Raw genomic sequence first — 17,321 nt, forward strand, 5'->3', positions numbered from 1 at the left:
AACAACATTAATATACAAATAACAACGTAAACTGATGTATTTTTCACTTACTTTCAATTAAAATTATTAATATTATATATTAAATAACCACACCGATGAAATAGAGAGTTTAGTCGGTTAACCTAAAACCCCAGAATCAATTATGTATGCCTTTTAGAAGCTGCAGTACAAAGATCAAATATAAGCATATATGTTGCATGGTTTAAAACAGTTTAATGGTAAATTATTAGTTCAAAAATTGTATCCCGGTTAACCTTGATAAAACAACTATTTTTACCGGAAAGCATGGATTTATTACTAACGAAATATAATGTGATGTTGTAATTTAAATATCTGAAAGTAGGTCAACAATGAAAATATATAATACTCACACAATTTGAAATTTTTATAAATAAGGAATTTTAATTTATTTTTTATTTAAATCAAAACAAGTCAATAAATAAAATTAAGTTTAATTTGGTTTTTTTTTCTAAATTAATTTGTCTGATCAGAAGGAGGAGAGAGAGGATTCGTTTTTTGGACTTTCAACGTTAATTATTTATTGTTACACTTACCAATACAGGCACTTAAGGCCACTAATGTGAGTAACACCAATACCCGATACATACTGCTATTCTTTTATTGTCTGTAACAAAAATTAAAACAGGCAGAGTGTTAGTATCATCCTGGAAAGACAACCGAGAAGAGTTAGATATAACAAATATCTCTCTGAATTGATTCGTACAACTGTTCTCTAATCTAAAGAGCGAGTAGGCCTATTGTAGAGATAATACACAATGATAATACAGTAATGATATTATTTGGCAAACTACCAAAATCTTATGAATACATTTAAACTATTATTTTTACAGTATTCATTGTATTACCAGGGAGTTGTTATTGACAATTATCTAATAACAACTCCCTGGTATTACCACTTACAATTAGCATAATTTTGATTTCAGTTAATTAAATTTAATAAAAATATTAATACTAACAAAACGTAAATTAGCTATGTGTACACTACGCCTCTAATTATGATTGTATTCAATCAAATTAACGAACACAAAACACTATTTGATTTTAAAGTGATTTACGGTACGTTGTCCCCATTAGAAAACGATAGGGCATATTTCGGCTCACCTGATTTTTATTTTATTTATTTACTCTGCCTATGCGGATCTTGATTTATAACAAAGTGTCTCTACCGCTATATTAGGCCTGTATCTTTTTACAATGTAATCATGATTAGACATACACATACATTAAACAGGCATCAATTAGTTCAATTACATCCCTTGTGCTCATTCACTTCCGAGTGCAAATAATTATATTTTCTATATCTGATCATATTTCTATTGAAACACAACACAAAACTATATTTAACGAATTTCTACAGAACACTATTTGTTAACTGTAAATTACCACAAAGTACAAACTTAACTGACGGTCTCGTCAAACTAACATATACACAGTAAAATCCTATATCAATGGGACACCTTTGTCTGGTAGTGATAAAATAACAGCAGGACCCACTTTTTTGGGACGTTCAGGAGACATTTACACATACTAGCTAAACAAAGTGTAATAAGTATAACTTATACATATGTATATCACTACAGCAAACCCCTACTTAACTAATATATGTATGTCACTACAGCAAACCCTTTACTAAAGAGACACCCCTATTTATTAAAGGGTTAGGTTCCGAAGGTGGCCCCTTAATAGTGGTTTATACCGACTGGCTACGAGAAAGTATCCACTTGATCAGGGTTCCCCAAAGGAGGGGTTCTGCTGTATACGGTTCCTAAATAAAGGATAGTAAACTGCATTCCCTAAGGGAAAACAATATCCTTTGTATTTTGTGAACATTTTGTATTATCAGTATCAAATATCAGCACGCACATAAAAGGAATGTTCGTTTTTTACACACGGAAACCATTTCAATTCATTTCCCACGTATTAAAAAACCATTATGATTACACACACAAAAAAACACCCTTAAAATAAAATATTGGGCTACAGACAGGTTACAACGAAACTCTACATATTTTTCAATCTCAGAGTACAACAACTCTTTGTGGATTGGACGATTCAATCTGTGGCTTACTCACTGAATTACATAATTCCCCAGACATAATGGTCATGACGGTATGTTTACATTTTTAGATTATAACAAAATAACACGATAGAAAAATATTCCCAAGTGGAGGGTGAGAAAATCAAAATCAAAATGTTCAAACACAAAATATTAAAAACACTCTATAAAAGAGTGGAATTCTAATCAATAGGCCTATGCTAAGTAAGATTGAATTCATTTTATTTGTACTAAGGTTTCAATCGATTTAGATTGATACAAAAACCAGTCTTCGATTTAATTATATTCGTTCGGATTTTTACCGATATAGCACAAATATAAACAAATTGAGATTAATTGACATATAATTTACTGCATCATAATCTGATAAAAAGAAATTATATTACGATCGTTATTCAGATGTTCAGTGCGGTTGGAATATAACCTAATTGAATGGTTTTGAGGAAAATCTGTACAATATTATGACGAAAAAAATGTTATAATTCAATTTCATTTTTAATTTATAATACAAATATCATTATCCTAATCACAACTTTTTACAGAAAATATTTGTCTACTAATTTGTTAAATCAGATAAATCAATTTACTTAATTTATTGAAACGAAACAAACACAATTTTTTTTTTCACAAAACTAAACATTTTTTTTCATTTTGTTTTGTATATTAGGACAGGACCACAGTACAAATCAGGTTTTCTTTTACCTAATTGTGTAATCTGTATAAAGATGTTGTTAAATAAATACATTTATTATTAAGGGATACTTTCTGACAAAGTGTCCACTGTATAGGGGTTGCATATGAGAGTTGGCTGGTGGAATTCCGGGAAAGTGTCCACTTAATAGGGTATACGTGTCGCAAAGATTTGTTCTACTATTAAACTTGAATTTAATAACAAAATAAAATCTAAACTACAGACACGCCACACATTATATAAACTATTTTATCTTTTGTTAACTTTAGGAACCTTTATAAATTTAACAAACCTATATTTTAAAAACACCTTACGATTAAGCATAATAATACAATAGAAACACAATGAATAGTAAAGCTTTGAAAACAGCATGAGTTATTTCTAAAGTTCAAGTGAAATACTGATATAATCGAAACAACGCTTGTTAATTTATCGGTAGTACTATACTAGTATTATCCAATGACATGGTACCATGTCTGGACAATTCTACAGGATAATGACATAGCAGTACGCTATCTACAATGCTATCCCTGACTAAAAGCCCCATTCCAAGCTCTATAGGTTCTTTGCTAAGTCACTTCACAACATAAATAAACACTTGACATAATCACTCGCAAAATACCATTGAAAACACAAGCGTATAATATATATAATTGGCATGAAATTTAAACAATCTTACACCAATACGCTAATTTAATAATACGCACGACTGAATACGCTTTTCTTTTTCTGTAGACCATGTCAAAATAATTCTACTGCAGTAACTGAAGTAATTATTATTATTATATAATAAGTCATCATTTTACATTGAGCCGAAAAGTATCACTATACTGGCCTGCCGATGTTTGAAGGCGCGCCTTTACGCGTGTGTCTTCTTGCGACGTCAACGCCAATTTGGTACGATTCCATTTACTGACTAAACTTATTGAAGTTTAATCATACTGTAGCCGATCAGTGAAAATTATATTCTTCTCAGGAGTGTCCAAATGAAAATGTACGGTACTGCAGTAACAGCGGTAGAATCATTTTGACATGCGATGTCCATCTCTTTCACATCATTGAAACGGCTGCTTAGACCTCAGATTTTCCAGGAACAACTCATCCAACTGCATTACGCATACTATACTGTATTATCCAAGTATTTAAGGTCTGTGTCAGAAGACCTATGAAATCTACAACATAAACAATGTGCCTTCACAAACAAAAACTGAAATGTTTACGAAACGGGCATGAATTGAGTTACAAAACACATTACAATAAACTACATCCATTAAAGTTTAGGATGCACTTATACTTCACTGCTCCACTACAGTTAAAATTCCAAGTATACAAAATAATATTTATCCCAAAACTTTAAATACAGACCAGATTCAGAAAAGGACACCTTACCGTGTTACGTCAACGAATTTATAAATATAATCAATATATATGTATAGATGGTCTTGTAGACAAGAAGTTGAAAAAGGAAATACAATCCTATGTAAAACCTTATATATTCCTTCAAAATATTGTCCTTTCTTCGATCAATGCAATTCTTAAATGACACGTTCAGACGCTCTCTAAATATCCTCGTATTAATTCCTTGCGCAAGATGTTTAATTATAAATCACGTGGTATTATCTGCAGGAAAGGGGAGTTTCAACCTTTTTTTCTTTCTCTCTCTCCCTCCTGTATTTGGCAGAGACACAAAAGTTCGTTCGTCTGGCTCCCTATTCGACTGATTGGTATTCGCATGTACAAGTTCACTTTTTACCTTCCCTGATTCACTGTTTACAAATACCGTGACTATACTCTAAAATACGCCCCCAAGTGGGCGGAGCTTTTAAAATTGAAAAGAGTTTACCAATCAGAGAGGTTGACGTATGTAGGCAGTGTTAAGTACCAACTTTTAACAGAGGAATGCAGTCGCATTTGTAGAGGTCTTGTACAAACTCATTTTGAATTATATTAATTAAGTTCTTTTTTTTAATAATATTAAATAGATTGTCCAGCGCATCGACAAACATTAACATTAGAAGACATTTTGATGGATAACATACCGTAATCTAATCTAATCAAATCTAAATCTCGAGATCATGGGTTCGAATCTTACGTATCCTACACTAAATTTTGTCAGTATAGCACAATATACAGGCTTAAACCATGGTAAGTATACTACATTAACTGTTTGGCCTTCGCTATTTGGTATCTGAACGTGACTGGCTTGCTACATCTGTATCTCAAGTATCAAATTTATTCACCATTTCAAAATAATAATATGTCTAGCGCCCTCATCTGAAAACACGAAAACTATCTTTAACAAACCAGGGAATTTGAACAAATTGAAACGTATTATAAATGTTATTCTATACATAATTATTTAAAGCACGATACTATTATGCCCATTGTACCAGGAGGACCGGATCATTACGTGAGCCGGACCCAACCCTGTGACGCGACGACAGACAACCATAATTCAGTACAAACGTGTGCAAGGCTATATGCACGCTGAGGGAAAAGTGTTTATATATCTGTATATAATTCTTTACGTTAAACCATTCATGCTGAATACGTACGTGTGCGACGTTTCGACTTGTTTCCAAAAAATCTTTATCTGGCCATGGCATGAATGGTGTAACGTAAGGAATTATATACGATAGTTAATATAAAAACCAGATGAAAACATTTTTCGAAGTCATGTTTATATACATACCATGTACGCAGAGATTGAATTTTAATTTATATCAATTTAAATGGGTTCAGTAGAACACATATTATTATAAGAGAAAAACCTTCGGTACCAAACAAAGTTCCCACTTAATTGGGTGTCCCATAGGTTGTGCCGTATAAAAACACATACTGTATTGTCCCTCGTCATTTCACATGGAAGTGTGCCTTTAGGATAGGGGGTTAGGGGTTTTTCAAAAGCGGGGGGTTCTGCTACAGTATAATGTTTTACAACATCGAATTATATATAAATTATACTCCTTACTCTAGTAATTTTTTTGAGGTGAGAATCCAACTCACTAACTTTACTTCACAAGATTAAGAATCTAATTTGAGATGCGGGGAACTAAAATAAATCATGTTTATATTCACGACACGCTCGCTTAATCAGTCGAACGAATATAGAAACATACACCCCAGCAGCGAAATCGGTTTTCACAATATATTATTATAGGCCTATGTATTTTGACATGGCTACTTGTAATGACAACCATATTATATATCTTAGTTAATCGATGCCTTTTCTCCGAACACACGAACTTCTCACACGGGAGAACGTCTAGATTACATTGACTGTCATGTGTGGGTTTATTTTAAATTTATGACGTGTTCATGGGCCTACAGATGGCAGATTTTATTACAGTAAACCCCCATCTCTTTGTGACACCCCTGCTCAAGGGACACTCTTTAGGCATAATAAATGTAAATATAAAAATATTGGAAAGCAGTGTACTGTAGATCATTATAACCTTTTCAAACTGTTGACCGAAAGCAAAATCTCACTGAAAATTAGGCTATGATTATTATTAACACATAATATAAAATACAGTCAAACCTCTATTAGAGAGACACATTCGGGACACAGACAAAGTTTCTTTAATATGGCTTTGACCATAATTTCTCCTCGTTCGTTTCAGAGGAAAATGTCCCTTTAACAATGATCTCCTCTGAATATAGGTGTACCAAAGGAGGGGTTCCACTGTATTAAAGTCAACACATTTATTCCAACATTTCTAAAAGACAATAGTTGTCCCTATAACCAGAAAACGATATATTTAGGTTGAACTGTCCACAACTTTTTGAAGATCATCATTTGGGTCAGTTTTAAATTGTTACCGCCAAGCTGGCAACATTACTAAAAATATTACGAATATAATAATTTGTGTCGCCTATTTTAATTATTGCTTAAGGGTATTCTTTATGTATTACACGATACGTACGACAGTAATGATGTATGACTACATGTACGTATTACTTTCTTCGAATAAAACAAATCGGAATTTGTGTCGTGTAAAGGCCAAAGGAGCAAAATTCACTCTATTAGAGTGAAGGTCCTAAAAGAGTGAAACCATACTTTAAAAAGAGTGGAGCAATTCACTCTTTTCAAAGAGTGAAACCACTCATTCAGGAGCCTAAAAAAGAGTGAATAGTCACTCTAAAAGAGTGGTTTTTCACTCATTTACGTTAAGAGAGTGTGATACACATCAGATGCTCTATTACGGAATTTGCCAATGATACTGGACAAATATTTCCAAGTGAAGATACAGCACTATGATAATTAAATTAGTCAATACAATGTTAGATAAATCATGGATGATTCCACAGAACTTACGAGTTAAAATAACTATATTAATGAATAGGCAAACTGCCTTAAAATGTGACATGTTTCGAGAAACTATTCTCATCATCAGAACAGAAAACAACAATAAAACTTTTAATAATATGTTTAAGATATAGCATCGTTCCTTATATTAAATTGTAATTCGTTGGCCTTTTATTCAAACAATATTTTGGCAAATAGGACAGGGTTCATAAACGTAAATATAGTGTTTCACCAACAACTGCTGCTTCGAGACTTAATATCAAAAGCCGGAACTACATACAAAACAAAAATGTCAAATGTAATTTTTATAACCAAAATATCTGTTTTGACACAAAATGTGATTAATTAATTAAATATTTTTTCAGGCTAATGATCGGAAAGGGATTATGCAGTCTCAAAAGTATTCCAATAACTTCCTCGTATGCTGTGACATCTCATCTAAAGTATATACTATTAAACTCACTTCAAAGTAAATATCGGAAATGTAATATTAAAACGTGAATCACTTATAGCAACAACATTACATAAGTTTAACGCTTGGTTACCACTAAAGCTTGGTTCCCACTTGCGACGCAACGTAACGCAATCTACGCAACGTAACGCAATCTACGCAACGTAACGCAATCTACGCAACGTAAGAAAATGTCCTTCCAAACATTGTGTTTGCCCCCGCCTGCGTGAAATCAAACCTACGATGTTTGCAGCACATTGCGTCGATACGTCGTTGCGTTGCGTTCTAGTGGGAACCACGCTTAAAGACGCAAACGCAAGGACGTAAGCTCTGTCTACACTATCAACCTAGTTTGACCAAAAAATTGTGATTTGCACAATCTGGACCGTTCGTCTTAGATTGTAAATTTAAGCTTGGCTTATACGTGATACATAAAGTAGACAATATTAAAAAAAAAATTAAAAAAAATACTTTCGGAGCACCTGCTATTGTATGTTTGTAAACCAAATTTAGTTACAAAACTTCCTTCCTCAATTAAATTTCTGAAATATATTTTGTTTTATCACAATAAATATCAAACCAAAACAGTAAACTTGAAATAAAACAGATATAATGGAAGTGACCTATCCGCCGCAATTAAACATTTCCCATCATAGAAATTCTCGCCTAAGTTAACCATAGCAAATCACCTAGGCTTACTACTTTAAAATTAATCTAAATTAATCTAGAAAACCGCACTTCAAAGTTAATTATCTTACCCTAGTCACATAATATTGTTCCAGTCAATCATCATCAAAAAGGCAGTGTATACCTCAATTTAAGGCGGATTCTGTATTTAAGCACTCGCTGTATAAAAACATAGCCCTAACCGGAAGCAATATGTTGACATCTTGTGTGACGTCAGAGAATAACTTCCGTCCAATTAAACACTTCGTAATAAAAGCTCACGACTGGTATAGGCAATTTAGTATCTTTTGGCTACAAAGGTCTGACATTGGCATTGAATTGATCTGTTTCGGACATAATGCGGTGTTGGATTAAAATTGTAGGACATTGAACTTCGGGTTAATGAACGGACTAAATTTAAAAATGTTAAATAATATTGGTTGTTGAAATGAAGTTCGCTGAATCTGAAGATTATAATGGTTGTGATACTAAATCACAATATAACATTATTGCTAATTATGCTCTAAGTTGACGCACATAATGACAGCGGCGATGATAATTGTGACGATGTACTAATTAAATTGTACTTTTACGTCCATAGTTACAAAATCAATTGCAATAAAAAACATATATATGATTAAATGACCATCTTAAAAGTGATTCTACTGCGGTTACTTCGGTAACCACATTTTTACTGCAACAATGTATGCTTTTAGTTTGTTACAATGTGCATGTGAAGCAGCCACTGCAATAAACGGTGTATATGATTAACCGCCCCACCCCCACCCCAATCGCACAGAGAGTAAAGAGTGTACAAAATGTATTTACTGCAGTAACTGCCGTACAGCAATTTGGAAAGTGGATAGAAATATTGTCGACCCAATAAATATCTCCATGATGTGGTAAAGTACACCGCGAGGTCAACATTTATGTAATACAAAATTGTAATTGTAAATTTCACCAATTAAAATCGAATTGAATTATATTATGACATTCACACAGGATGCGAGTAAGCTGAAATTCCGCGTATTGCGTGGTTTTTGCGTCTTCCAATCATGTCACCTGGATAATCCGCGGTTGCAATGTCACATGACACACCTGTGTCAATGTACTATCCCGGATGACAGTACTTAGTTCATTTCCAGGTAGTCGCAAGCACTGTGTTGTTACCTAAGCTTAAATATATCTATCTATTCTAAATTAACAAATTTTACCGGATTTTTGTTTGCTGCTGTTGCAAACTCTGCCACTGTTTGTCTAAAATTCATTTCTTTCTTTCAATCAGCCATTTTGTCTATCTGGAGGATCAGATGACTGCAAAGGACAACGACTGTTTATTCGCTATAGTTTGCAAACTTCACCAAATTAGTTTGTCAAAAAGCTGCACGAATTTCTGCAAAATAGTTTTCTGCAATTTGCTGAAGTTATTACTCGTTAATTTAGCGTTCAAGTACATAGGGCCTAAAGTGACCACTTAAATCACCCAGAACGTTTGAACTTGACTATTGCGTGTGGAGCTAATTGTACTTTATAGGGTTATGATGAAACTGACACCAAAGTAGAGTACTTATTTCAATCGGCAAATCAAGCAGGCACCCGTATACTGTTTCGGCAACACAATTTAGTGTTGTTGAATACACTCTTATTACGGAATTCAACACCATAAATCAACAGTAATAAATGTAGGTTTCAGGGGTTAGTATAGGCCTAGGCTAGACCACCAGGCCACCAAATTGACGCTAACCTAACCGGGTTACACAGTTGAAGGTCCCGGTATAGTTATGTACTAAATGACAATAAATTTCATACAGCAGCTACTAAATGTCATTAGACATGTGCTGGTAATGTTCAAACTATACTTTCCATTAGCAGCACACGCATTTCTGTTGAACAAAGTCGAGAGAAAACTGGATGAAATTAGAAAAACAATCTTAAGATACTTGATTAATTAACATAAAACTGGTGTAAAAAATAATATACATCACTATTTTTCATTAGGTTGATGAGTCACGTTTTAACTAAAGCATGGTTTCCACTAGTACGACGCGATGGATCGTCCGAACTAGTCGCATTGTGATTGGTCAATTTACTTGGACCAAGATTTAAGCTCTGTCTACACTATCAAACTTTATGTGACAAAAGAAAATGTGATGTTCTTACATATGGTCATGATGATGTCATATCACTACCATATTTGGGAATATTACTACCATATTTGGGCACATCACTCTTTTTTTGTCAAACTAGTTTGATAGTGTACACAGAGTTTTAGACATTATTATATATAAAAAAGAAACTTCTAAGTAATAATGCTGCATTCTTTTGTGTAACGAAATATTTTTTAAGTATGCATTAAAGATATGTGCGCCAATAATTATGATTGCCAGATTTTTATTCTGTGCCGAGTTTAGTTTCAAAATATTACACTTTCTTTCTTATTTCATTTAATTGAAAATTAATTTAAAACAACTGAAAAGTCTAAAAGTCTTTTAAAACTTAGATAACGATGATGTTACGTTTAATTTAACTATTATTATTTTTGGATATCTAATGCAATGAGTAGGCCTATGTAAGGCTAAAATAAGTATAAGGGAATTCACTCATTCACACAATCTCAGAAACGTGACCGGACGGTAATAAAGATATGTTTGTGGTCAGAAATGTACCTAGAAAGAAGAAAGTACAATGTACTCTAAACTACCAACAAATGAAAACAGACATCTCCATTGATGATAAGTTCATATTTCAAATTTGGAAAATAAAACTATTTTTCATAGTCTGTTATTCAGCTGTTCGATTCCCTTGACAAGGGTGGATATTCTTGTCATAGGTAAAGAGAAGGGAGACCTTTCGCAACATAGCAACGGGTACAGTTTCCTAATAAGGTAATAATATTAATACGCCCTTGTGAATTGATGAACTTTGATGACATTATTCGATACTTTTCTTTCTCCGAGTTTGAAGAATGCATAATAGACAACATTGTTGGGGTTCCGTCCGGTTGTTGATATCATTACGGTTAAACAAACTTGTTGACATCATGCCGGTTAGACAAAATTGTTGATGAGAAGAGAAAAAAGACACACGCACACCTTCCTCAAACGACAAGATTCTAAGCTACGGAGATCAAAGGGTGTGTCTGTGGCTACGCCCCTTAACACTAACAGACACCGGACAGAGAATATGTACATATTGTTGGCATTTGTTGCAGCCAGACATACGATCAAAGGACTGTTAAGAGTTCCGATCTTGGCAAGGCGAGCTCAGTGTTCTGTATTGTTAGGTTGCCTTGGTCAAATTAAGACTTTTGCGACTGCGAGGAACGTGTTATCAAACTCTTTACAAATGTATTCATATCTTTTGTTTCTTTTGTAAAGTCATTATATGTATTGTTTTCAATAAATTTAGAAATGAGGGAGGTCTCTTGAGGAGTAGCAATATCCATAGTGATCGATTCTTCAACTTTCATTTTTCTTATTACGTGACAATTGCAAATTACATTTCACAACGTCACTCACTAAATGTCTACATCAGCATGAGAATTATGAGCAAAAAGGCCAGTTTACACAGACGAGCGGTAATAACAATATAGAATCTATATTTGTACTTGATTTGAACTAGAAATCATGGATAAAATTAAGAAATGTTGAAACCACTCTAAACTGCACGGGCTGATACAAGTAAAATAACCATTATGATTTTGAAACTCATTTGGTGCAATAATAACGGAAACATTATGATCTGACATTGAGCCAAACAAATGAAACAAAGTGAACAGATTTTAACATTCAAGTATTAAAAAAACACATCCTTTTGGTACAGTGTTAGTCATCGGTAAGTTATAAAGCATACCATAGTTCTTCAATTTAAATCGTTATGAGTTGAATAGTGAGAATATTGCACGATGAGTTGAATATTTATTGTTCTATTTAACGAGTCAGGACGTTACTGTAGTTAAAATAGTCACATTTCAACAAATGAAATATTTTCTCCATTCAAAGAATACAAAACAGTCATTATTTGTTTTACATTACACATCACACAATTATAGACGGCGTTGAACTTTTTTTGATTGAGTATTCTTCATTTCAAAACTTCAGTTTGATTTACGAAAGCGGATTTTTATACCAAATTATCACTTTTCCGTATAACCAATTCTTCCATGCCAATACTGAATGAATGGCATCACTAGGCCTAGGCGATATGAAAGGGGCATTAGTAAGAAAATTGGTGACCAAAATGTATAGAACATTAAAGAATTGAAACACCCACGCTCGTTTCCCCAGACGCGTGGTATTTTTAGTGAATTAAAAGTACCAGGTTTTTCTAGGTTTAAGTGAAAAGTAAGGCAATTTAAACTAACTAAATTGTATGAGAGAGGCGCGCGAGAGTGGAACGGAAGGCATAAAATTCATTTGAAAATTAAACTATTACACGGATAATTAACTCCCCCGGTCGCTTAGCCTGGTAAAAGTCCAACGATGCATTGCGTGTAAGGTTTGTGCCATCTTGCTTGTAAAAATACCTGATGCTTTTCACTACAGTTTCCTTTCTTAGTGCCTTTTAATGGAGAAGTGTATTTTTAGTATTTAAGAATTAATTTTACGGTTTAATAGATACTGTTTAATGCGTCATTAATATAAAGATGAGCATAAGTATAATAAGCATGGGCTTAGGGTATTCAAGTACTGTATACGTATTCTGTACATTAAAAAAATGTCAAAGCTTATAAATAATCAAACATTATCTGTTTAGGAGGTCTACCAATACAGTAAAATGTTTATGGCACGCGATTGGCGACAAAAACAAAAAACGTCAACTAAATTTGTATTTTGTTAGGGCGTGTCATTGATCGCCTCTCTATCGTCCTTGAGTTGCTTCTCAAGTGGAAACCGATCTTTAAGGACACGGTTATTCCAGAAGAAATTATAAGGAAAATTCACGATGATCAGTGGTTTAATAAAAACGTAACGACAGAAGTACAAGTACAAATCTCTATGACCTTACAATTATTAAAATGATCAGACGTCGAATCATCGATATCATAATGGCCTACTGAACGATCGTCAATGTCTGTCATCTCTAGGAAATATAAATATTTTCCGTTTTCCCCGAAGACCTACGATAAGTGACTCAATAGTTTGGTAAGCTGGCAGGTTAAACTATAATTAGGTAGTCTTATGATGACATGTCACCTACCAATGAGTCATTATCAATGATTTAGCATAAGTCATCTTTTACATAACTTTATCCATACACATTAGTTTGCCTATACGGTATTGTAATTATTTGACAAATATTATTATTATTGCTACGGACGACAGCATACTGTAAAAGCGCTGCTGCTGGTACGTACTACTTTTTGCTGCTACTACTGCAGATATAAACACTACGATACTGGTACTACTAGGTCGTTACTGCTGCTCTAATAGCAACCACTGACTGTCCATAACTGCTGCTGGTATGTTACTGCACTGTAGTGCAACTGCATACTATGGTATCACTATATTGATGATACTACTACTTCTGTTACTGCTCCTGCAATGACAATCACTATCTATTACTCTGGTACTGTTATTGCTGCCAACTACCAATATATCACTACAATGCGCGTAGTTACTTCTGCGATTTCTGCTACAATGTACTACAACTAGCAACTACAGTATTATCTGCAGTGATGGTAATGTTACTGCTACTGCGGTTGCTTACTGCAACTTCTAATATGATATCACTACGGTACTACTGCTATTACTCCTTTTTGCTGCAATCCCATTATTAAAATAAACTCATTTACATTTTATAGCGCATCAGAATTGCGCCAAATTATACTAAACTGAACCAATCATGAACATTCATGTGACAAAAGCATTAGTTCAAAAGCATCATTATTTTCGAAGGATACGACTGGGTACGCGAATATCTAAAGTTGGATCATCCGTGAAATGAATGTTATGCGTCACGACCTAACGTAAACGTGTGGACAAAATACCTCCTTGATGTCTATATTTAGCCAACAGGATACGAACCATTTGCATAAAAATGAACTTCTATATTTATAATTATTTTTTTTATTCAGACAAAGGCGCCTCACAAGGTGGAACCACCTTAACTTCAAGGAATCTCAGATAACAAATATAACATTTTAAAACAGCAAAGAAACTAACAGAAACATCAATCAAATCTTCCATAATTAACCAGAAATCATTGTACACAATAAACAATAACGCATTTATAATACATGCCTCTTTAAAACATACTATCTTCGCATTGATTTACTTGAACAAACATAACACGGTTATATTTTTAAATGAGTAATTTTAAAATGGACTTTTTAACAACAAAAATATGTAAAATGTGAACACAATCTAACGACTCCGTCGACTGGTTTTCCCGGTTTTCGCTCTCGCGCGCTTTTATCATCTTGCAAGTTCTTTACTACTCCATGTAATAGCCGAAAAAACTAAACTTTCAAACAATGACGTTCTTAAAAATGTCAAATCTAGTGTGAACAGAACTTTAGAACTAAGCGTACTTGAGACGCATCCGGAATGCTAACTGGTTGTCTGTCAAGTTTTATTAGGCATTACCGCCAATAATGATAGTATGTATAACATAGCTTATCAAAGTAATACAGCCATATAAGCCAAGAAGGCTTCTGTCCCGTGTTAAACAGGTTTAAATGCTTAGTAATCCGTATAATCCGTATAATCCGTATAATCCGTATAATCCGTAGGCCTACAGATCTACCCAAATCCAAGCTTACAGCTCGATGATATCATCCCTTGGTTCCGGATGACACCAAACTGTCATTTATGAAATAAAGAGAATGCTGATGATTCAATATCACTAACACATATTTTTGTTTTATTTCGAGTGTTTTTGGCGCAAATTTAGCAGGTGGATGAAAAGTGCAGACGAACAAGATTACGTTCATATGAGATTTGTCCGACAAGTTGAAAAGACTTAAATACATAAACCAGATTTGTTCTCGACACAAGCGAGGATTATAAATTACTGATCAATACACGGATATCAATGGTGATTTTACAAACGCAATGATTGATTCTAACTATTTCATGCGCTTATTGCTTACCATAGTTAAATGTGTAAATTCTACTGTTATGATTAAATAAGTAACCACAACTAAAACAGATTAATTTCCTAGACTCATTTCTAGATGACTTGCGGTAGTCAGTTAGAATATATCTAGTGACAACTAGGTGCTCTATTATAAGTTGCAATATCGTACATTAATTTCATAGACTCAATTCCAAGATGACTTGCGGTAGTCAGTCAGAATCTATTTAGTGACAACCGGGTGCTCTATTATAAGTTACAATATCGTACATTAATTTCCTAGACTCATTTCTAGATGACGTGCGATATTCAGTTAGAATCTATCTAGTGACAACTGCAGAATCGGGTGCTTTACAATAAGTTGCAATATTGTACATTAATTTCCTGTCTTTACAGGCGCGCTGATGGATCAACTAATTCAATTCATTCGTAGAAAATTGTATATTATAACTAGAGTTCGGAACCGGGGTTTTAGTTGTTCTGTAGCGTAGCAGAAATGGCATAAACCTTATAGGCCTAGCCCTCGAGAAATATTTTAGCAAAAAAACAAAAACACCTCAAATCTAGACAGGTCTACCAAAGAGGATTTATCCCATTGTTTTCCACGTTATGACTCATCATAGTCTAAATCACACCTAAAATATCTAACATTTCTCTTCAGTTTTGCATGAAAGATTTTGTCGCACGTAACAATTGTTTCAAACGGAACTATTTTATTGAATAAAAAAAATGACACCTTTAATTTATGAGAATTTTTTGACGTACTTAATCCTTTTCAGATAAAGCAACGGCGCGTAATGGGGGTTCTCTCTGTCTCTTCGGAGGTGTCATGACTATCTGTCGATATTAAAGGTGCTCTCACATACCATGCCAAACCGTTCGGAAAGTTATTCGGGTTTTCCGGTGATTTCTGATTAATCCACACGGATAGGAAATTACTAATTGCGTGCAACAAACGGAATTTAACCAGTACCATTCAGTTACATATTTATATTCCTATGTTTTATGGAAAACTATACAAAACGTATGTTATAATGTTATAGCTGCCACAATACACTCACGGCGGATATCGAGGAAATACACACATACACTAAAACTAAAAACTATACGGTTCTGCGCGCATAAAATATATAAAAAATAATTACGATTAGATATAGGTCTACCTATGTAGTCTATACCTCAGTCTTAGCTTGTAGGCCTATTGTAGGCCTACTTTTACGTCGTTTCCTTGCTTACTACTTTAATGAATGGGCCTAGCAATACTGTATAGGATCGATGATTAAAACATTGTTATTATTATAATTTTACAAATTTATCAATTGCTTTGTAATACAACAATTACATTGAAAATGTATTAATATTAAACTCTTTACTGTAAATGACGTGGAACACCCACATGACTTCTGTAGACTATATTTATTTTATTCCTAACGATGTTGCTAAATAAACTAGGGCCAAACGTGTGTACTTACCACATTAATAATAAATTTATCCAGAAATGTAACCATTCACAGTAGTACCGAGGAGCTTATAAGTTTAGAGTATCCTGTGCGATTATGCGGAGGCAATCTGCTCAGATGTCGCACGTCGTCCCTGAAAGAGAAAATGTCCAGGGATATCCGTTACTATGGTGACCTTGCGACAACCAATCACATTGGTCCAAAATGAATTATTAAAAAAGTAATAAAAGATTATAAGTTTACTGGTAAATTTATATGTACTTTTGAAATTTAATTAATTCATTTTGTATAATTATTTTATGTAACAATGCCATTTATGATAAATTAAGTTGCGTTACGTCCTTGTGTGTTCTCTAGTGAGAACTTCGCGCTTACGTCGGTACCTGCGTTACGTCATTCCGTTACATCCTAGTTTAAACAAGCTTTAGAAATTCGCTACAAATTAATAGTAATATCCTTTCATATGGGTCTACAACTATTTGGTATTTTATTACGTAACCAGTAGGCCTACAGTAGATGTTATTGCTATTTAGTCACTAAAAGACTGTACATAATTCCAATAACATCAGAGAGCCTCTTTACTGTCTTTC

At 33.7% G+C, this 17,321-nt stretch overlaps 1 protein-coding gene across 2 annotated transcripts in view; it reads right to left on the bottom strand.

Annotated features, from left to right (window-relative positions):
• LOC144851538 (thrombospondin-1-like) overlaps positions 1–16,805 on the bottom strand; it is a 35,541-nt gene extending 18,736 nt beyond the window's left edge. Inside the window, exons 1-2 of one of the 2 annotated variants that reach the window (XM_078709054.1) lie at positions 16,744–16,805; positions 555–625 (exon numbers count right to left, since the gene is read on the bottom strand). In XM_078709054.1, coding sequence (XP_078565180.1) covers positions 555–606 — 52 coding nt within the window. In that variant the 5' untranslated portion in view covers positions 607–625; positions 16,744–16,805. Of the gene's footprint in view, positions 1–554; positions 626–4,157; positions 4,482–16,743 lie in introns of those variants that run through there. The other variant, XM_078709053.1, reaches the window with a different exon arrangement.
• Between the last annotated feature and the right edge of the window lie 516 nt (positions 16,806–17,321).

This window comes from Antedon bifida, chromosome 9, assembly GCF_963402885.1.
Source record: "Antedon bifida chromosome 9, ecAntBifi1.1, whole genome shotgun sequence".
NCBI lineage: Eukaryota > Metazoa > Echinodermata > Crinoidea > Comatulida > Antedonidae > Antedon > Antedon bifida.